The 24,811-nt window shown below is 28.8% G+C and overlaps 1 protein-coding gene across 6 annotated transcripts in view; it reads right to left on the bottom strand.

The window, feature by feature from the left end:
* Nucleotides 1-24,811, bottom strand: part of LOC107441814 (splicing regulator muscleblind) — a 107,172-nt gene that overhangs the window by 31,385 nt on the left and 50,976 nt on the right. For 2 of the 6 annotated variants that reach the window (XM_016055188.3, XM_016055191.4), the window contains exons 3-5: nt 19,664-19,936; nt 13,055-13,231; nt 7,828-8,055 (exon numbers count right to left, since the gene is read on the bottom strand). In XM_016055188.3, coding sequence (XP_015910674.1) covers nt 7,828-8,055; nt 13,055-13,231; nt 19,664-19,936 — 678 coding nt within the window. Of the gene's footprint in view, nt 1-7,827; nt 8,056-13,054; nt 13,232-19,663; nt 19,937-20,740; nt 20,907-24,811 lie in introns of those variants that run through there. The other 4 variants (XM_043051597.2, XM_016055192.4, XM_016055190.3 and 1 more) reach the window with 3 other exon arrangements.

Raw genomic sequence — 24,811 nt, forward strand, 5'->3', positions numbered from 1 at the left:
CTTTGGAGCTAATTATGCAAAATAAAGTCATCAATATTAGCTGGTATTTTAATAGATTTTAGAATGGATTTAGAAATGGATTTTTACATAAACCAAAAGTTTTATCCAATTATAAAATAGGGATGTAACAATTATGTAAGAAACAAAAGACCTGAAAAATGTGCCATTGTTTGATACTGGTTTTTAGCTAAAGTCATAGATGAATAGCTTCTCCCCTCTAAAGTTTTGTACGAGTGACAAGAATTAGCCATCAATATTGTGCAGTTTACCACTTTAAGAATTCTTTATTGAGGTATTTTTATCCCAACATTTTAGAGACCAAGAACGTGAAAAATAATATTTCGACCAATTTTTTAAACTTTATATGCCCTCATAAGTGTTGTAACAGAGCAATTAATATATGAATGAATTAAATTGCACAAACATGGCACTTACGTTGATCTATTAATTTAAGAGGGTAGGTGTATAAGCAAACTAACTAGCAGCGTGATGCAAGGAGTTGAACATTTTTATTACTATACTATTGAAGTTTAAAATAACTACTAATTGAACTAAGTTATTTAAAATGAGACGTTAAATTTTCCAGCTGATTTTAAATCCAAGAATAATTTACAAAATTTAAAAATAACAAGTATGAATAAGAAATATATCTGTTTTTTATATGAATTATTTATAATATTGTTATTAAAAAAAAATTGAGTGATGCATAATTATTTATCAATCAAACCCAACCCGAAATTCATTGCACAACCTATGACTTTTATTATTATTTTATTTAGAACTAATAATGAGATCAGGGGTCTGTCTGGGTTTTTTATTTTTGAGAGGTACCTATTTCGTGAAAATTTAGACACAATTTATGAAAATTAAAAAATCAACGCGAAAATATTGTACGAAAATATTTTCAAAAATTGTAACTTCAAATGAAAATCATTTATGGCAAGCAAATTTCTGAACATTTTTTCCCCATATAAAAAAAGATAGTTTTGCTATTGTAAAATTGTGGGCTTAAAATTTTATCCAATTTTAAAATTCCATAAAAATCATTGTCTATAGTTAAAAATTTCAACTTGAATTTATAAAAACATGCATTTAACAGTACTAGTTATTTTCATTATGAGAAAATTTTCGACTAGGTCATACAGAAAAAAATTTTCACAGAGAAAAAATTTTTTTCATCAAAAATAAAGGTCAGTTAGTATAAATTTACAATAGTGAAGATAATGTTAGAATTTTGACTTCCTGTAAAGTTTACAAGGGGAGACCTCGTTGTTTAATTAAAACTTAGCTGGAAAAAAAAAAGCTCGCTTTGATATGGCATGAGCAGTAAGGTTTACCATATTACAGCGTCTGACCACGCAAGTGCTACCTTTTCGTAAAAGACATCTGGCAAAAAAGTTCCTCTTTTCCCTAGATTGCAACGAGAACGGGATTAGCATGAGAACTTGCTTTATTAAAAGTATTTTGTGAAACTACCGTTTTTCCTAAAGTCAAAATCGTGAAGGTACCACTAAATGGTAGTAAATATACTTTGGACAGACCCCTGGAGATGTATTACCATTAAATACTGAATTTGATAAAATTACAACTTTTCAGTAGCACAGTTATGAAAATCCATTAATGGATTTTTTTCCTTAAAGATTATTTTGATTTTAATTTTATACTAATAAATTACTTTTCACTGAGAATTCTAATTATGTATTAAATATTAATAAAGAGAACAATTCCAAAGCAAACAATTAGTTGATTATGGCAAAGTGCACAAATTCCATTACAGGCAAATTACTTTGAAAAAAAAAAAGAAACAAAATATTTTTTTTCACTTTTTAAGAAGTAAAGCAGGATATTAAAACAGTTAGCAACATCAATGCAAAGAAAGACCTGCCTAAAAAAGAAGGTGAATGTCTAAGTTCAGGAGAGATATGAACTTTCGATATACCAAAAAAGCAGGCTCCTTAAAAAAAAAAAAAAAATTTTTTTTTTTGTTAAGTGAAGAAGAAAAAAAAAACAAAAGCAATTTCACACTAAAAACTATGAGGTCAGGGACATGCAGCACAGAGGACATGTCCAAACATATAAATGATATAGTTCCCACAATTCCATGCAGTGCACTAGCATAACAAGCTTATGGTTAAAAAATAATAATTAATGGCTGAAAGGAAATAATTGGCAGATTTTCCGCTATACGTACTGATCTTTATAAAATAATTACCCATGTAAAAGGATGGTATGCTGTTTTGATCAGTGTTTTTATCTAAAATACCATATTTAAACATAATTATGAACATTACAAATTCACTAAATTGTAATTTTTTCTTATTTAAATTCAATTTATTAACTATACTTTTTAAGAAAAAAAATATATTCATGTAATAGAGACATGTAAACGGACCAGTGAAAATGAGAATGGATTATGAATACTTTTTAGTTACTGGTCCTTTGGAACAGTTATGAAATTTTCTTAATTTCTCAAAAAATTTTCAATTTCTACCCTTAAGTACACATTTCTGTTATCAGGTTTTAGTAACAAAAAAATGATGAACAGAATTTTGGAATTTCCAGAGTATATTAATGATATTTTCTTTAATTAAGCATAAATTTAAAAATATAGCACAGGACGCACCATTATTTCTGTGATATATTTTAAATTAATAATTTAAACACTTATTAAAATTACACATAAGTAGTGAGTTTTCTGAGAAAGTGAGTGAGTACTATATGCACTTAAGTATGAACTCTTTTACCTTCAAATCTACCAAAAATTAATATTACACAAGTACACTGATTTTCTGATTTTTGAAAATTTAATATTAATTTATATGCTCTTTGAAAAATTAATGCGGCAAAAGAATTAAATTAATGGATAGGATATTTAAAAGTTAAACTTAAGATATCTATTAATATAAAAAAAAGAATTTCTATCAATTAAAAAAAAAGAATTTCGGCATTAACAAAAAAAAGTAACATTTTCTAATAATTTGATCAAATTAAGATATAGGTTAAAATTTAATTTTAAATATTTACATATTTTTCCTTCCTTTCAGCCATGTAAACAAAGGGAATACAAAAACTTCCATTTAAAATCTAAGATAAAATTATAAAAAAAGTTTTTGTATTCTCATAATATAAAAGCTATCAAGTATTACAGGAAACAACAATTTTATAAACAAGTTAACGAAAAATATAAAATCATGAATATAGAATAAATGTTAGCATCAAAATTGTTATAGACACATAAATTATGGAAACTAATAAATCACCTAAAATAAAACAACAAGAAAACAAAAGCAAATATATCAAAGCTATTAAATAATGGTACGTGGGTCACTCATAACTATTTCTAACTAAATAAAAGTGATAAGCTTTAATTATGGAAAAAAAATTAGCTTTTTGTAATAAAAAAAGTATTAATTTACATGATAATCTTGTATAATTTAAAATTAACATTTCATATAAAAGTAGTATATTAATATGAATAACTTCATTGAATGTGTAAAAGTAAATAAATAATTCTGCAATATATCTTGAAACTAGAACTAAAACAGAAAAAAAAAATTAGCAGGCAAATTTTTTCACTAAGCTAGCAGTAAATTTTTTTGGCAAATTATGTTTTCAAAAATGATTCATATCCAAGGTAATTGAGTTGCTCTATTTTTTAAACTAAACAATTGTTTATTTCCAACTTAAAAAGTAATGGGAAAAAAATCTTTTATATAATTGAGAAAATAAAATGAAAAATATTTTAAATAAATAAAACTTAAGAGCAATTACTAATTTAGTATTGTACTGATTATGAATCTTCAGAGTAAATGGCAATGGATTAGATATAACGTGTAAAGTCTCTGTACTTAGCTTATTTTTAAGCCAAATTTACAAGTTTCAACCTTCTAACAAATTGAATGCCTATGTGACGAATTTTCTGGATTTACTAACTAAAGGTATATCATTAGCAAATGATTATATATACAGCAAATACTATACTTTTTGATGAATTAAATGTTAAACATTTTTAATTCAGTATGTACTTTCTTTTTTTAAAAAAAGTAAAAAAGAACAATAACAAAACAAAAAAACATTCTAGGAGCGAGTAGAATTATAATTATATGCAAAAGCTTGTTAAATTCTTTAACGAATTGGATAAAAAATTATGAAGATTTTGAGCTTATACAGGGTGATTCTAAAAAGATGGGGAAAATTTTAGGAAGTGATAGTACACACCCGGACAAACAATTTTTATCAAAGAATGCATGGTCGAAAACAAAACCCAAAACCGCTAGAGGGCGTCAAAGTTTATGTTCTTATATGAGGCAAAAACACATAAAGAACGACAAAGTTAAGTTATAAAAGCAAATTTAATGGCATGCGATTACAATAAGTGTTCAAAACAGTGGCCGGCAGTGGCTATGCTGGTACAACGACGAAGAAAAGATAGGCAAACTTTCTCTGCAGTGGCCGAAAGCTTGGCGACAAATAAAGTAGCGCAGTAACTCGGAGCTTTCTTGTTTGCATGAAAAAAACTTTCCAAATGCGCCAGCACCTTTGCGTTTTGTTTTCGACCATGCATTCTTTGATAAAAATTGTTTGTCTGGGTGTGTACTATCACTTCCTAAAATTTTTCCCATCTTTTTAGAATCACCATGTGTATAACTTAGGCAACCAACAAAATTATAAAAATAAATATACATGTTTTATTATGTAATCAAAGAATTTGTTTAGGAAGAAAAAAAAAATTTTTTTTCTTCCTCAAACGACCTCAGCTATCCTACCTTAAATTAGTAACGATTTTTAAATATAATTAATAACCAACAAAAGCATTTTTTTGTATATTATTTTGTTTTATGCCTCCATATTATATGTAAAATATGAATACCTCTTTAAATACAAAATTTTTTCATATCCACTCATACTTTATTCTATTTTGAGTCATATATTTTGAAAGTGACTCAAAAAAGTACAAATATGCAATCTATTCATTTAAATCCAAAATAGAACTAACTTAAACATTGAATTTTGTAGTCTTTGAAATTCATTAAAAATTATAGAATGTATTTTAAAAATCTTGAATGCCCTTAAAAATGGAAAAGTGGAGGTAAAAAATTATTTCTTAATCAATTTCTAAAGAAATAACATAAAATATTTTTAAATTAATTACAACTAAGTTGTACATCTTTAAGAAAGCATTCAGTGACACAATATATATATATNTATATCTATATATATATATATATATATGTATTATATATACACAGACAGACACATATATAATCATAGCATTTATTAAGTCTAAGTATAAGCCAATATGCATGCCTTGGGATGAAAAAGGACACTGCATTGTTTATAATCAGCCTAAAAAAGAAGCCACTGGAATGCTCAAGGCTAATGTTTACTTGTTAAAAGTACAATACCATGATTCAAATTGAAACTAGTAATGTTTTTTTTTCTTTCCTCCATCAAGCGATTAACAAGAAAATTTCATAATTTAAAATTGAAGTTTATTGAGCAAAAGCGAAATAGAATTCTTTCTTGGGCTTTATTCAAAGGTATCAAAGATTTTAAACGAAATTGCATACAAATCACCTCACTCTCATGTGCATTAACTATACTTGACAAAAACTGTAATAAAACATTACAATTTTTAGTAATTGATTACAATTATTTACTAATTGAACTCTTATATATTTGGTTAATAATATTTTATCTTACTAGTATATATTACCCTATGTATACATAAGAGACACCAGAAAGGCAGTAGTTAAGGATTATGAGGAAGTAAGAATACAAATATAACACAAGACTGGTATATAGAAAATTGATATTTGAATCTGAATGTGCGGAGAAACAGCAATGCGAAATATTATCATAAAATTGTTCATGTTGGTTTTGTGATTGTCATTAGACTTACAAAATATGTTAAAGTCTAGGTTGTTATCTAATTCCGGACAAACCTTAAGTGAGAAACATGTTAAAAACCTTCATGTTTTAGAATTTTGGATCATCATTATCGGCATTAAGTATAAAATGTTTACGACAAACTTTTAAAAATTTCTTACAGGAAACAGAAAATTCTCAGAGCCTATTATTTCCCTAGAATGATGCTTTTTTTGAACATGATATTTTTCTCAAATTTATAGATTTTTTTTTTACGATTTAATAATTTTTTAAATATATTTTTAGAAAGTAAAGCTTGTATGTTGTTTATCTTTTTGATAATAATTAATTCTTTAAGGAAAAAATAATCTAACTTTGCACAATACTCGAACAAACCAGCATATCAGTTGAAACAGTAATAGAAAACTCCTGGATCAGTATTCCCAGAGGTATGATTTGTTATGGGAACATGGAGAACTTTGTAACTCGACAGATTTAACGTGATCAGCCACCATTTACTACACGGGGAGTCTTCGGCCGGCGGGGACCAACCAGGCTATCCTGGCTCTTATGAATTCACATTAGTAAATAACCAAATAAGGTTATTTGTGTTAGAGTTAGCATATTAGAAAATATTCTTTTTAAACAGTAAGTTAATATGGCATACATATAAAATACATTACAAAAAAAACTTTTAAAATGTACATTTTGATATTTAATTGATACCTTGCTTTTCCATTATTCTTATACTTAATTTATTTTTAAAAAAATACATTTTCAATTTGGCAACAAGATTTAACAATGTTCAAGCAGTCAGTAATCAAGTTAGTTTTGATTAAAAAAGAGAGAACAGAAGCAAACTCAACTAGTAGTTTAAAACAAATTCTTTTTTATCATTCATAAATGATAACATTCCTTTCTCTTATAAGCATGATGTTGATGAAATCCTAGCGAAATTATATTTTTCACTATTGAAATGTTTGGGAATTCTTTTAGAAGGTTTAAAGCTTTAGGAAAGTTAAAGGTCAATTATCATGGAACAATGGGTAAAATTGAACATTCCAAGAGTGGAGAAATGCAATTTTTGAAACAAGAAATTATTTTAAAATTTTTAGAAACTTACCAAATAAATAAAAAAAATTCTATAGTTTTTTTAAAGGCTAATTTTTTATTATACAAATTTTTGTTAAATTAAATGAAAAAATATTAAATAATAGATTATCATTTTTATAAAATATAATAACATTAACGAAATTTAAAGGGTGGAAGAAAATTAATTGCATCTAATTATTTTTCTTCTTCTCTTCGTTACAGTGATTCCTCAAGAGTTTGGGAACTAGGGGGAATTAGGATCCAAGATTTTTGAACTTCTAAGTCTTTTTTTTTTATTACTAAAAGAAGGTTCTCATTTAAAGTAATATAAATCTCTACTACAGACACTTAAAAAAAGCAAGAAATTTTGTAAAGCAACAAATAATTTTACCGTAAAAATTTTTATAGCAATTTTTTGCTTTAAATTGGACTGAAAACTCCCCTCCTTCATGAAATCGTACATTTTCTGCACTTCCTGATGCTTTTTACGCTTTTTTTTCGACTCAAAAAATTTATGCCAATGTTCTTAAGATCTTTTTCTACAAGTACTTCAATTCTTACAAATTTACAACAATGTCATTTAACACATTCTTCTTCATGGTACTTCAATTCTAATTTGCCGCAATGTTATTTCAGAAGATCTCATACAAAGTATTTCAATTCTTACAAATTTCGCACAATATTAAAGACATTAAGTATTCCAGTTGTTATGGACTGAATGTATGCTTAAAAAAAAGTGATATTACGAGAGTTTGACGACTACCCAAATGCATTCCAGTGGCTTTGAAAGCAGCTTTTAAACAGCAAAGATAAAAAAGCAAATGTGAGAGAAAAAAGCGTGGACAGACAGAGGGAAATAAAGCCTACCACTGCAGCAGCACTGGCTCGGGTCTGAGCAGCTTTCAGCTGTGCCTGTAAATGGGCCGGTGGATGGAAGTAACGACACTGGTCCCGAGTGCAGCGCCCCTTCACAAAGTCCATGCACACAGTCACTGTGCCCTCGCCACTATCCACTGTCACATGCTCGGGAGGGTGAGCAAAGCGGCACTCGCTCTCTGTACGCTTGCAGTTGCCACGCTGAAATTCACGGCACACCTGGAGGGAAGAGCAAAGCAGAAAAGCCACCATTCAGACAGTGCAACACATGAGAGTGGATAAGCAAAGCTTTTAATGTGGATAAAGCACTTTTAACCCCTTCAGATCATCCAACAGCCATGTTATAATACAAAGGGTGTTCTGTATTTACTGCCCTAAATATATGTTTCTGAAAATTTTCTCACAAGTCATTAAACTTACCTATTATACATTGCATCATCTGGAACATATCATTATTTAAGTATTTTAAGGTAATTTTAAATGCAAATTACTTAAATGCACCTAAATAATTCGTATTAAAATTTAAAAATATTAAAATTATCAAAGCATTATCAAATTATCAAGAGATTAAAATTTTCAAAAGAGAGAATTAATCATATAAAAAAATTTATCAATTTTGGTTTAGAGATTGATACCTCTCAGCAAGCAAGTTTTCTTTAAGCTTGTGAACAGTTAGTGGATTTTGCTCGATTTCAGAAATTTCGTCAGAGTGATTTTCATTTTTTTCAGCTGCTAAGTTAGTGTGGTTTAGAAACTAAAAAAAGTTCAAGATTTTTATTTTTATCATCTATAAATGGAAATAAAATGCAAAATTATATAACACTACTAACTACAAACTTGAATTTGTTGCAATATTTTGCCTTTGTGACGGACGTTAAATATAAATTGAATATAAATTTTTTATTATGCTAGCAACATTTTCGTATTCCTTTTTTTGAGTAGTAATAAATATTTAATTAACTGGCAACTTATAAATGAATAGTATAAAAATTAAAAATCTACATGATTAAAAAAAATGAATATTTTGAATTGATTTAAAAATAAAAAGTGATGAAATTTGAAGTTTATTGATTTTGTAAAATTTGAGGGAATTTTCATAAACATAAAAAAATTGTGAAAATTTTCAATAAAATAAGAAGATTGAGAAAAACCGGGCAGAAGTCAGTACTTTTGGCTTTGTAAAAGGAAATAGTTATGTAACAGAAAACCTGGCTTTCAAAAAAATTTTTTAAGGATTGTTGAACAAAATTATTTGATATAATTAGAATATTTTGATATAGTTATATAAATATTTTGATATAGTTAGAACATCAAACATGAATTAATTTTTTTAAAGACTGTATGGAAATCTGAAGGGGTAAGAAAATGAAGTTTTTAGCCATTAAGCCTTGATAAACACCACTTATGACTATATAAAGCAAAGGTGAAAACTTTATAGAAAAGCTTTTACCCCCAAAACATTTCAGTCATTACAGAAATATGAAGAAAAATATAATTCTAGATAAAGATACAGAGAAACCATTGTGAGAAAAGTAATTATTATTTTGCAAATTTAAACACAGATAAATAATTCTTAAAACTGAGCTGTTATAGCTGTTACAGGAAGCTCATATACATTCTTTCATCACTAAAAATAAATACTTTACCTATTTAGCTCAACTAACTCACACTTGCCGAATTTTTATGATTAGATAATTAGTGCTCATAATAATTTAACTTAATAAAAACATTCAATAAAATATTCTCATTCCTAAAAATTTCAGTTTTCAATGAATAATGAAGAAGCAGTATAATGCATATTTAATTTTAATATTATATAGAACTGTAAACAGAAAACTTTTATGCCATACAAGCAGAGTAAGCATAATGGATCTATGCAATAATTAGACCTTGTATTGTAATCTATAAAAACAAAGCATTATATTGAAAAAGTAATTATTAAAAAAAAAAAAGAAAACTCTTACTCTTAGAAAAATATTTTTCAATTTTTGAATAATTCTATTTAAGTTAAGGGCAGTGAGTTACATAATTTAAATAGAATATGCAATACACTTTTTCACCTTATTATAATATTTTATATTAATATGAAATACAAACCAACCTTCAAAATAAGGATAAAATTTGGACAAGAAATTTTGCAACATATAATTTTGTTTTTTGTTTACTGCTGGCACAAGATTAAATTTAATATAATAAAAATAAATCTGAACAACTTTAACATACATTCTGTATTTTGAATACTGCCTAGACTGCATAGAACATAGACTGCAGCTGAAGCAGTTTAAATTATTGAACCTGCTGATTAACTTTTCCTGATGTCTATTATGAGAAACAGAGGGTGTAGCACAGATTGAGAAAAATCTTTTTTACTTAAAACATAATTTAAGCAAGTGAACTATTTTTTTCCTAGTAAATAATCATAATTGGTATTCCATTTATTAACATCAAATTCTACAGTATAAATTTTTTAAAAAAATTTCTGTTTTTACCTACGCTAGTTCTTTATTAATTTATTGTAAAACTAATATATGTGGCCAGATGAATTAGCTTTTAAAAAAGAATATGCTTTTTTGGAAGAAAAAAAAATATCCATTAGCAAAAAAATAAATAAATAAAATTTCAAATTAACTTTAGTTCTAATTATTTATTTAAAACATTTTAGCACCATCAATAAAGAATATGTGAATATAACTAAAGTATAATAACTTTACTATAATAACTAGCTGTTTTGAATCAAGAAAAGGTTATAAAATTATAATAGTAATGAGCTTATATTTTTGTTTTCAATAAGCTGTTTAAAAATATTCTTCATCTGAAGTACTCATTCTTTTTATAATTCAAATTTCATATATTTCTTACTAAGATTTCACTTAAAATCAAATTTCACTTATTCCTTCACACGTTCCCACTCATCTCATTAAAAAATTATAGTCAAAACAATTCTAATCTACTCATTCTTTTAATAATACATTCTTAAAATATCTCACTTTAAAGAAGTAAGTATTTGATTATTTCAAATAATTCTACTAAGATATTTGTTCCCAGAAGAATTACCTTAAACAAGAAAAAAAAAATTTTTTTTCATATTAAATTCAGTTCAGATATAATTATTTATTTAAAACCTTTTAGTACCATCACCTATCACTAAAAAATAACTATTTTATAACCTGTATAGAATTATGAAAGTTGACAAAATAACGATAATTGAACAAATCTTTGAATAACTTCAAATTCCAAATATTTCTTTTAAAATATTTACTCATTCCATAGTTAAAAAATTATAGTCAAAAACAAGTTGGCTAAAAAGAAGATGGATGGTAATTCAGTTCCTAAAAAGGAATAACATTCCCTTAAAATAAACATACATATATACACACAAGCTAAAAAAGAAGGGTTGGGTTTTTGACGTCAAAAAGTGGTTTTTGACATGACAAGGGTATAATACTGGTTTAAACCGTCAAAAACCCGTCAAAAATGTCAAAAACTGAAGTTTGCCAAGAAAATATATAAACTTCAAAACTACCAACAGTTGCCATGCATTATATTGAAATTTAATTATACTATAGGTAATCAGCAGGTTTTAAAATATTTTTTAATTAAAATTAAGGTAAAATAACAGATTTAAAATCTCAGAAATTTATATTCAAATGCATGTGCAGAAAAATTTTGCACAAAAATTGTTTAAATATTTATATTTAAAAAAATTTTTTTTTTCTTTTTGATACTTAAGAAAATTAAAAGTTTATTACTATGCATTTTTGACATATAAGGAACATATAACTAATATTTATAAGGAACTTACAAGTTATGTTGTATAAATACAAACTTGATATAAGATACAAGTGTATAAAAAATTTTTTTTAATGTTATACCGAATATCTTTATTATCCAGTATGTTAATTTGAATTTAAAAGTAGTTATATTTATGAATAATGATAAATATAATTCATATTGTTTATTATATTTATTTATAATTATTACACTTATCATTTTAAAACAATTTTTATCTCTTAATTTTTTTTTCTCCACTTGTATTAAGAATACAAATAATGCATATCTTGAAAGCAAGAAGTAATTATTCAACAGCTGAATATTTAGATATTCAACAAAACTATATAGTATTCAGCAAAATGAAATTCACAAGTATTTGGATAAACTAAATTTTCAGCATAGTAAATGAATAGGCTGAATATTCTGTAAATCGACCCTAACTACTCTGTGTATTTAACAGAAAGCACTTAAATTTGTATTGTCTTATGTTAACAAAAGGTGTGAGTTTTTAAAAATACAAGATTTTGGTTACTATTCAAAATATAAGTGTTTCTGCAAAATTTTTAATTTATTTTTTCTATAAAATATTTAGGAACATCTTTTATAAAAAATATATAAATTTTATGTATTAATTAAATTTCATACATGAATATAGGTTTTTGACATTCTTGACAGTGAGGTTTTTAACGCGACGGTTTAAACCGTCAAAAACTGTCACATGTCAAAAACCTGCCAACCCTGCTAAAAAGCAAATGCTGCATATGTATACATTAATGTGTAACAAAAATAAGTGAACTCTTTTCTCACAGCCTAAATACTGTTCAATAGTTAAAAAATTACAATAATAAACTTTGCGTATCCAGGAGATATATGCAAGTCTGACAAGAAAAGACTGTCATTGTAGAAAAAATAACAGTGTGCTTTTGTGCTACACAAATGCAGAGGAACATAAAATCATAAACCCACACTAAAACAATATAAAAGAAAGCATTCATTGTTTAACAATCCAACAGTATTACATTTCGCACAAAATCCGTTCAACATAAATTTAACAAGGTACAATACAACAAAATATTAACGTAAGTTTATGCAGATAGCAATGTATAATTAGTTTACTTTTACTTAAAGTAATTTGATACTTTTTTATTATATCTCTCTTACCCTAATATAAGAACTAAAGATATAAGCAAGATGAATAAAAAGGTTGCAAAAAATATAATTTTTTTCCCATCAAAAAAAGTAATGTTAACTAGATTATTTTGCAATACATGAGAGATAATAAACTGATGCATTGTTTTAAACTCAGGTTTTTAAATGCGCTATTCCTAACTCTTTTGCCGAGAAAAATAAAAATGCGACATTGAAGAGTATTTTAAATGCAAACTATTCAAACTATTAAAAACCCGTTTCAAACAAAAATTCTTGATTAATGGAATGAAGAGCAAACCTCTAGTCTATCTGTCCTTTGGAGCTTTTGGGCGGCTGTCATCAAAGGCGAAGGAACTAAACTGAGTTGAGATGAGAGGGCATCTGCTGGCAGGAGGCCGGTCATCATTGGAGTATGGCTCAAGTACGGACTGAAGGTGGACGCCATTGCGGGCAAATAGGTTGGCGTAGTAGTTGCCTGTAAGGTAAAAGACAAATTTTTCAATAAGAAATTCAAATACAACAAAGAAAAAGAGATTTATTTGTCAACAGAGGAGACATTTTTAGTCTATGTAGGTACATAACATAGGTGTTGTGGTAATAGGTTCTTGCCTTTTAATGGAAAAGAACCAAGTAATTTTTTATAGATCTACATAAGTTTGGCAAGTTTTATAACTTTGACTAAACAAAAATTTCAGGAAAATAAAACTTTAAATGTTACCACTAAAACTCGAAATGCAGAATCAAGAGTGTTGTCCTTCCCAGGGAAGGACTACTATGAAGTTTTTTTCCTCTTAGTACAGCCAGCTGGCGTTCTATTTTTTAATTTGCTGCTTTGTATTTGTCTGCTTTTTGTTAATAATCCTTTACTTTCTGTTTGAATCTCGATCTCCACGGACTACAAAGGGTTTTCTGCACTTTATCTAGGTAATGTGCATAATTTGATATATGCTAGGTAATGTGCTTAGTTAGTAATATGGTTTCCATATTACTAAAATTCAAAAGTTAGTTTCTCTAATTCTTTCAATTGATTTGTTGATTGTTCGATTGCATTGACTTGATTCTTTAGACGTCATAAAATAAGTAAATGGCATAAGTTAATTTCCTTAACTGTAATAATATTTTAAACTATTTGATTTTTTTTTATCACAGTTTTTTAAGTGACTAATTCTATCAACTAGAGTGTTGTAGTAGCTCGATTTTTCAGATAGCGAAAAATAAATAAATAACATTGCTAATTTAAGCATACTTAAATGCTGCTGTCGTTTACAATGAAGATGTTAGATTCACTTAAACAAGTGCCCAGTAGTAACGTGTGGCACTTTCATAGATCACCCTAGTTTCATCTGCACATTAACCACAGTTTGTCTACGGTAAGAACTACCTTCACCATTAAGCCTGAGGCCATCTGCTACTGAGGAAACAAGAATGGCGCATTTCAAGAAGGGTAATTTCTCTTCATTCTAGGGTTAACACAACTGGCCGAAGAAAAATATTCCTTTTCTCTCGCCAAAACATGTCCTAAACAATGATCCAACACCTCTACTTGAAATAGTTATACCTAGTTACCATAGTCACCGCTATGGGTCCAGACGAATAGCTAGGGAAGTTCTTACTTTAGGCAAACTATAAATAATCTGTAAAATAAAAGATTTCTACACTTTAGCAGTAACATATACTACATATTGATTTCATATTAAGTTTTCTTGAAGATGAGTATGGGAGACTATAATACTACAATTCCAGATTTCATTGTGGTTATTTCTTAATATCAAGACTCACAATTAGTTCATTTTATTGTCAACTAAAATCTATTCTTAGGATGTCAAATATTCCCATATGAAATCATTATTTTGAGCATGATAAAATATATTATATTTCCGTCACGAAATGTATGACAATAAAAAAAGGTCTGATTAGCAATATTTAAAATTGCATGCAACAATAAATCTTAAGAACAAAACAAAAGTAGCATGCAAGAGTAGTTTAAGAGGTGTGGGAAAACTTTTCACTGAACTAAATATCTAAACATTAGAATAAATTTTAAAATGGCAAATAATTCTAGGTGAATGGCAATTATGGAAAAAAGAACATGCAGAAAGAAAAGCTAAAGAACTAAAACATTTCATAGCTACTGAATTGAATGTTTATTCCAAATAAAATCTAGTTTTTTAGTGTGAATTCAAGCTGACATTTTGTTTTTTCAGGTCTGGAAAACGTACAGTTAAAGAAAGAAAGGTGTATTATTGAACTAACAGGAGTTAAGTAGAGCTGCATGTTGAATTAACAGAATTTCTTTTCATCATTTATTGAACAATATTTATGACTTCTTAAGATTGTTGTCTTCTAAAATTAGAAAACTATAAAATGCAACAATTTTGTATAAAAAAAATATGGAAAATTACTTTTAAATTTGGCTACATGATTTGCGAATGGAATAAAAAAAAAACAATTTGTTGTCGATAAATATTCTTAGTGTAACGTATCCAAAAATAATATTTTAAAACTAAAAAATAGATTCCCGAAATAAGCTAGCTACTGTCTAAAAATGTGTCTTTTTTATTGAAGTTAAAAAACGGCATGTTTTTGCTATATTAATGTACAGAAATAGTTTTGTACAAAAGAAAAATTGGAAATAATTCGAGCATCGAATTTTGTGCCCCAGACCAGTTCATATGTTCATATATATGTGTGTGTGTGTGTGTGTGTGTGTGTACACAAACATACATTGTGGCTTACCTAGAAATTTTATCCTTCTGAGTTTGCCCCATTGCATGAAATTTTTTTAGTTTTTCATGTGTTACTCTAGGTTTTAGCTAAAATTTGAATATTTTGGCCAAAATACGAACACTGTTCTTCGAAATTAAGAATAGATTTAAACAGTGGGACACACATTTAAAATTGGTGATATTAAGATAAACAAATATATTCTATGTTTCCAACACTTGATATATAAATATATATATAGTGACGGTGAATATTTTCCGTTAGTAGTTTACCTTCTTGTGGAGATCAACAACAAATAAGAAAGAAAAGTGCACAAAGTGGTAAAACTATAAATTTAAAATTTTTTTTCTTCTTCTTTTGAATGAACCAGTTCTGTTTTCTAAATAAAAAAGAAGGATTAAAAAAAAATAAAAAAAAGCTAGTTGGAATTTTAAACAAACTGATTCAATGCAACCTTCTATAAATAGTGTTGAAAATTAAATATCAATAGAAACATTGTTTTACCATTACTTTCAAGCAAAGGACGAATTTCTGCACATTTTTAATTTTTTAAATATTATTTTGTATCTAATTCTTTAGTAGAAATCTATTCACATAAATAGATGTTTTATTTGTAAAAGTAGGGATAAATATAACAATATTGTGAACATATACAAAAAAATTTGTGTATACAAAATTATATGTTGGGTTATTATTTTTATTAAAATATCAAGCAGAACTATAATATATAACAAGCAGAACAATATTGAACTATAAACAAGCAGAACAATACTACTTTCAGAGTCAAAGTCAGTTCTTGGTGAGTAAGATTAATCAAATCTACAAATGGGTGAAAAGTGTGGGGGAGGGAGGAAAACTACTTGGGTTAACCAAAAATTAAAAAAAATAATATTTATAAAAAAAAAATCATGCAATATTCAGGAGGAAAAACAATAATTAAATTTCACCAAAATAAAAGTTTATGAAACGGTATGATCAGGAAGCTAAACAGAAGGGGAAAGTGCAAAAAAGAAGAAACACATACTGACTTAAAAAGGAAGCATATAGTCTATCTAAAGAATTCCACAGAGTCTGGAGTTGTCTGTTGCTATGGAAACAAGAAAGAACACATTTTAGAAAGAGAAGCTCTTTGATACCTTTCTCATTGCCCCTATCAACACTTGTCCACCCCTAAAATAGTTCTATCTTGTAACCATAGTGATGAACCAGACCCCCAGATGACTAGTATGATGAGTTCTTTAGATAGACAGACTAAAAGTAACTTACCTAATAACTAATGTTTGTAGAACGATATGTGTCTAATAATTATTCTTCAAATTCGATGGTTAATAACACCTAGCATACATTAAATTAATTTTTTTGATTATCAGGTATCGGGTGTTAATGATATATGCATTCCCCCCCTTTTTTTTAAAGTATTTTTGTCTATTTTTTCTTTCTATATATTCATAGTTTAAGACATTTTATTTTGAACTCTTTTTTTTTCTTTCTTTCCAAATCATTTCTTTAATGAATTTTGAATGATATTTTTCATTTAGAAGACATTTTGCTTGTGAATTAAATTTTTTCCTTATAAACTTTGCATTGAATCTACTAATTCCAAACATGCTCCGATTAACTTTTGGACAAAAGACAATATTTCCAATTAAAAAATGTCAAAAAATATTTAATAATGCAGTTGACACTCATTATAACCAGCCCTGTGGTCCAAACGCAAGCGTTATAGCATGAGGTTCCTATATTGTAACTACATAAAATTATTGTAAATATTTACATTTATTTCATAAATATAGGGTTCGTTTTTGCATAAAACATGCAGCACTTTAAATGAATTATGAAACTGACTAATACACAGTTTTTTTTTTGTCAAAAGTATTATTTAATATAGTGCATTAAAGGGTAAAAATACATTTAAATATTTTCAAATTATATCGTTTAATATTGCCCATTAACTTTAGATATTCATTCTGTGTTTTTTCTAGATTTTGAAATTATGTTACACAAAAATGTCATTAAGTTAGCACATTTTGTTCTTCTGCCTTTAATTAAAAATTAAAATTGTATCACAATTTTTGAATATTGTAAACTAAGCTCCTCTTGGGATTTTGTATAATTTACCAATTTGTGTTACTCTTCTATCTACTTCCTTTAAAATTTTCAAATTTCAGCTCTAAGTATATACTGGTTATAAAACGCATAGCTTTACACTGGTTAGGAAAAGCCATTTACACTAAATAACATACGTCCAGAGATTGAGCGAAACTAAAATTTTAAAAAAAAATGTGAATAATATCACGTGTTTTAATTCTAAAATAAATCATATCTTACAACACTTCACAAAAAGAGTGAATACAATTTTCAAATTAAAAAAATATGATCGAGAAATAATAGTGAACTTTTTGAAAAGAAATTTTGAAAGGTTATGATTATGCAGGAATTTTCCGTTTAATGTCAATAAACCTTTACTTTCTGTCTTAATCTCGATTTCCACAAAACACAGTTGGCAGCATAGCTGTGGCTTTGAAAATTATAAAGCAGAAAAAGTTTCACTAAGTTTTGCTGTGATCTACATTGTTTAGAGTCCATTATGAATAGAGACCAGCCACGCATTCAACTGCTTAACAGTGAAAACTTCCATCAGTGGCATATAAAAATTAAAGATTTGTTAACTATTAAGAAAATAGCCAATGTGCTTATCGAAGCTCTTGTTGACGCAAAATTACGAGAACAATGGGCACTGAATAATGATAACGCTGTAGCGTATATTCAACTTTCATTAACACTCTAGTGAAAATTTCGCACTTGCACTTACCGCTGAACAACATCATGTAAATTCTAGAGCTACAGGTAAAAACCAAACAGTTTTCATCCTGGTTTCCGGTGCTACTTAACACATGACAGAAGACTTAAAATTTTTTTAGAAACATAAATAATGTTAATGAAAAAATACATTTAGCAGGTAAGAAGGCAAATTTAATTTCTAAAGGTATTGGTATTGTAAAAGCTACTATAACAGTTTATAATTGCATAAAAAATCTAACTATATGATGTTACATATGTACCATATTTACAAAACAATTAATTTCAGTATCTAAATTAATTGATAGGGGTTATAAAATTGAATCTAATGGTACTGATATTTTGAATTTAAGAAATGACAATCACATTGATTTAAATGTTGTAAAAGTAAAAAATCGTTTTGAAGTTTTAATGGGAATGAAAACAACATTTCACCGAATTTTTTTTAACTATAATGATGTAAATAATTCTTAGTTAGAATGCAATGAAGTAAGTCATATGGATATTTATATTTGGCATAAAAAACCTTTAAATCCACAATACATGGTCAAAATGAAATGCTTTCTTTAAACTTTAAAGAAATTTTAATTAATACACCTCCTTCCTTACAAATACAAAAATGCAATTGCATGTCTAACTTTGTCATTTCTACATAAGACAGAATTTATAGCATTCTAATACAGATTGTGCCAAATTAAATTAGTAGTATTGTCAAAGAATTTACAGTAAACTTTTTTAACTTTGAGTAAGGTTTACAAGAGCGCCTAGTTCTCCTGTGTTTAGAAACAAACAATCTATTATTTTATAATATTGTGTTTTGCTCACAAAAAAAAAATCTCATGACATATTTACAACACACACCAGATTTCTTGAATATATGAATAATAGTTTTTGAAGCATCTGAATCGATAGAAGCTTCTTGTCAGTTAATTGCACATGAAAACGTAAAAGACTTTATTTCTAAACATAAAAAATTTTCTAATCATAAGGGATTACAAATTAGAAAAATGTATAGCAGGAAAAAAATGACTATCAAAAAATTTGACTGTTCTATAATGTCAGAAAATAATCAAATAATTAATAATAACACTTGTTGATTCAAAGAATTTAAATACCATTGGTACACTGTCTATAAATATGCAGCCACTTATAGGTTTTTCCGTCTACAAGTAAACAAATATCACATGACCATTAAGCTTTACCAAGGATTACCGCAAAACTTATTTTATAGTACTACTTAAATATCTTACCAAGTTGACTAGCTTACATTTGGGGCAATATATCCGATTCAACTCAAACAAGCAGCCACCTTTTTTTTGGTTTATGGTAAATCACACAAGAACTGACTTTTCCTCCGATTGGCTGCTCTATATAAAATACTCACCTTCAGAGCATTTGAGTTCATTAAGTTCAAAGCAGCAGCACATTGTTGCTGTTGCTGTAAATGCTGCTGCTGCTGTTGGGCCAGTTGGCTGTAGAGAAGACCACTTACCACTGCAGTGGGCAGTTGGCCTGTTAAGAGAGGCTGGAGGGGTATCTGCTGCAGCAAGGCATTCTTTAAAGCGAGGTGATTTCTGCCGTTAATCAAGAGCTGATCTTTCAAATGTTGAGGAGGATGAAAGTACTTGCAAGGAGGCTTCTCCCGATTACACCTTCCCTAAGGACAAAAAGAATAAATTATTTATTCAGAAATCAGAATTAAACTACCTAGATAACAATATTTTTATCACATATTTTCCTAATGCAGGGTATCTGCTACATTTTAGATTTTCAAATTCATGTCTTTTCTTGACTCATCCCAAGGATTTTTCACGACTTAACAAAGTTACTATTTTCTCGGACAAAAACACAACAATAAATTTAAAAAAGCATTATAATAACATTAATTGAAATTATTGGTATAACCAAAACTGTTATACTCTGCATCTTTATATTTATTTATTTTAAATTTAAAAAACAGAGTAAAGAAAGTGTTGAAGCAATAAAATAGCTGAGCAAATATTTTTTTTCTTTTTAAAGAACATAATACAACATTTTATATTTCAATAAAATATGATTGCGAGTGGGGATTTTGTCACAAATTCAGATATTCCGAACACCAAGAAATTGGGGGAGGGGGTAAATTCTATTTTAAAAATTAAGAATCTGCCATCACACGCTGGCGAACATTCAACACTTAGCTAACCTTACATTTTATTTATGCTGTGGTACTAGTTTTGTTAAATTTTTTTAGGCTTACGACCTGTAAGAATTTTGTCTATTTACAAATGAACAAAGAACCAATAACATAAAGGTAAACAATAGTTTTGATAACCCGAAGGTGACGTCATTGAAGATCGCAAAGTATATCATTGAAACCAGAAATAGGATTTCAGCAAAACTAAACAAAACCAAGGATGGACCAACCAAGGCCTAGAGCCATAAAAAAGTTTTAAAAAATAGTATAAATCCTAAAATTTACTTCCTGTTGAAAGTTACCAATGAGCACACAAGGTTGCATATATGTATCATAAAAAGTTATTTTACTTTCAGATATCAAAATACAGATAAAAGGCAAAATACGAGCAATTAAGGGATTCATAAAAAGTTTATGATTCATATTTACAATTTAACTTTTCATCCTTTGTATCCCAGAAAGGTCTAAAAGGCTTAAAATAGTTTACAAAAAAGATTAGCTTATAGCTTGCATAGTGTAACCAAAATACTTTATTTACGTTGCTGTTGTTGTTAATTTACGTCGCACTAGAGCTGCACAAAGGGCTATTGGCGACAAAGGATGATCCGAAGCCATGACATCACAATTTTGATCTTCTGCGGCGTTGATGGCACCCCTGCTTCGGTAGCCCGACGACCTGCGCGCGAATTCAAGCACTTTACGGTAGCACAGTTCAACGAGGACCAATACCGCACACCCTCGGTCCCTACGCAGATTGATCCAAGTGGTCACCCACCCGCACACTGACCGTAGCCAGTGATGCTTGACTTCGGTGATCTGCTGGGAACCGTGTCCTTATTTACGTTGCACAATGGGTTTTTGGCGATGGTCAGGAAACATCCCTGAGGATGATCTGAAGACAAGCCATTACAATTTTGATCTTATGCAGAGGGGATTGAAAATCCGACGATCTAGGCGCTATGCCGAGCAATTTACGGTAGAACAGTTTAACAACGACCAATATCGCGCACTCTCGGTCCCTACGTAGGCTGATCAAAGTGGTAACCCATCCGCTTACTGACCGCAGCCAGTGAAACTTGACTACGAAGTTTTGCTGGGAACCGTGTCTTTACGATCAGTCCACTACGAGACTAAAAAAAAGAAGAAGGGGGGGGGTGAAAAGGACAGCAGACAATCACTTCACCAACAGCTCAATTTGCCTATCGATCACTTTGCAGACAGCTTATTTCAGTCATGGCCACTTCACCCACTAATCATTTCGCTGTCACGATCATATCAAATATTTAACTTATATTTCCCATTAAAATATCTTTATTTAATGTTTTCGTCTTTTGCTTTAAAAAACTTTTTTTTTTTTTTTTTTTTTTTTTATTTTTNTTTTTTTTTTTTTTTTTTTTTTTTTTTTGTATTTAACAGGGTTCGTAGCCAAATTTTTCAACAAAAAATAAACACCTTTTAAGTACTTTTAAAGCACTCAAAAACTATTTTTAAGTGCTATACAGATTAACAAAAATGCAAAATAATTTTCAAATTTTACATGATCATGATAAAATAACTAGTTTCTGACAAAGAACTCTAATCCTGATTATATTAGCCGTTATAAAATGATCAAGAGGTTTCTCGGTTCGATATCAGAGGGTGGAAAATGAAGACCGAAATTGTGTATATTGTAATATGCAGCAGAGTAGCACACGAGAGTGCAAGAATCTCAGCGAACCCAGCTCAGTAGACGCACATGCGGACTCATCAACTTGAACTTGATGTTGTTCATTTACGTTGCACTAGAGCTGCACAATGGGCTATTGGTGACGGTCTGGGAAACATCCCTGAGGATGATCCGAAGACATTCCATCACAATTTTGATCCTCTGCGGAGGGGATGGCTCCCCCGCTTCGGTAGACAGACGACCTGCGCGCGAAGTCGAGCACTTTACGGTAGAACAGTTTAACGAGGACCCATGCCGCACACCCTCGGTCCCCTACGCAGGCTGATCCAAGTGGTCACCCACCCGCACACCGACCGTAGCCAATGATGCTTGACTTCGGTGATCTGCTGGGAACCGTGTCTTAACGATCAGTCCACTGCGGGACACTTGAACTTGAACTGAAGTTATTTACGCAGTACCTGTCCGCGAAGCGGACACTTCACTGCTTCATCGAAGTTAGCGTGGGAGCCTAGAATAATGTCCTTAGAAAAGAAATTTGAAGATGGCTTGGAAGAGGACTCATCAAACATGCACATTTCCTCAAACATGTAAAATGAATGGCGCTTTCATACGCTGTAGACCGAGGTTATGCCAAAATGGATTGTGGTTGAATAAATTATGAAATTATTGGATAGAACAAAGAGAAAAGCACACCTTTGCATTATCGTTGGCGAAAATCGACATGGTAAAGAAAAAAAATCTCATTTCTGAAAAGGGAAAATAGGCACATTTTAAAAATATCCAGTGAAAAAAGCACCTTTAAGGACTTTTAAAAAACGAAAATCAAAAATAAGCACTTTTAAGAACTTTTTAAAAACGCTACGCACCATGTTTAATGTGTGTGTTGATTTTCAAAGCAAAAGTGTAATGTTGTGTTTTTCAAAGCAAAAGATTCGATTATACAGTAAAGGAAATTCGTCAGAAAAATTTAAATAAAGTTGACTTGGTCATGCCGGAAATCTACTACAATAAATAAATCACCTGCAACAACTAACTGTTAAAGAGTCTTTTCGGAGAAAATGGTAAAAATTTGGACGGTCTGACGACTTCGTGCATTGGATATCAGGGGGAGGGAGAAACTTAAATAATTTTAATTAGGCAATAGATTTATTATTTCTAATTGAATGAAATGAGACCTATCCCAAGACGATTAGATAAAAACGATTTTATGCACAAAAAGTTCAATTTTATACTTGCGTCTATTTATTCCCAAGATTTCCTTTCCCGGTTCTGCATCAATTCATCGAGCACAATTCGTCGAAATAATGCCCGCAACGCATTGTGCCTACGACGAATTGTCAACGCGACGAATTGCGCCCACGACGAGATGTCGCCTCGACGAATTGCGCGCGATAAATAGTTCCACGACTAATTGAGTGCGAATTGACGCGACACCTTCTTACCTTAAACTTAACTTTTTTTTTTTAAATTTTTATATTAATTTTGATTCAACTAGTAATTTTTTTTCTTAACTTTTTATAAACTTTTTTTTTCACATTAAAAAATTTTTGAAAATAATTTTATTTTTAATGTCTAACGCAAACATCGCTTGTACCTTTCGTGTCAACTAAAGTAAGCAAATGATAAATCTCCTCCCCTTCCGTTAGGTGCTAACGTAATATTTGAACTGACACTATGTGTAATAAAAAAAAAATAATACTAGAATTATTTTCATAGAAATAATTGCGTTACGTTTTGTTTTTATATTTGTTCTTAGTATTTAATACTGGTATAAAGTTAATACTAATAACATTTAAATAAAATAACCGTATTATACTAGTATTAAATACTGAAGAACTTTAAAATGTTGCTCTTCAGTATTTAATACAGGTATAAAATTAAGTAATTAATATGTACTTTAAATAAAAATAACTGTATTACTATACTAGTATTAAATACTGAAGAACAACATTTTAAAGTTTAATTTCCGCTTATACAGCTAAGTATAAAAAGAACGATAATTATGTAAATAGAAAAACAGGACTAATAACAGGAAGCAAAAGTTGCAATTATTACTGACCTTCAGCCAGATTACAAAAAATTTATAAATTGACTTTTCTGTTTAGCATAAATGAAAGATATATTCAGAAGCAGTTTTATAGTTTTATAAATACATACATTTAAAATTAAGGCACAGGTATAACGGAAGATATTCTCAATAACATTAATAAAGAGTCCAAATCTTCGACCGCTCATCTAACTGAGGCACTCATGTGCCATGTATATAAGGAATGTTACCATTTTAAAATTTCATACCTCATAATTTGGTAATCCCCCCCCCCGTTAGATATCTCAATAGGGGCCGTTCCATTAATGATATCACACTTTTTTATTGTTGACCCCCTCCACCCTTTTGTCACTAAGTGTCACAATTCAGCATACCTACTAGTCACATGTCACACTAAATTACACATACTAATTCAGAAGAAAAAAAACACATGTTACAGATTACATTTCATGTTTTGTTTCTTAACTTTGAGTTTAATGACATTAGTGAGGATAACAGCAATAATAGTTAGATGTGTACTTATTTTGATGACAAAAATGAAATAAAGTGATTATATATAATGTGCTGATTTTAAATTATTTAATTTTAACGGAAATTTGTATTGTCACACTTCTTGTCCCTTACCTTTGTCACAATTTAAAAA

The sequence above is a fragment of the Parasteatoda tepidariorum genome, chromosome 2, assembly GCF_043381705.1.
Source record: "Parasteatoda tepidariorum isolate YZ-2023 chromosome 2, CAS_Ptep_4.0, whole genome shotgun sequence".
Lineage (NCBI taxonomy): Eukaryota > Metazoa > Arthropoda > Arachnida > Araneae > Theridiidae > Parasteatoda > Parasteatoda tepidariorum.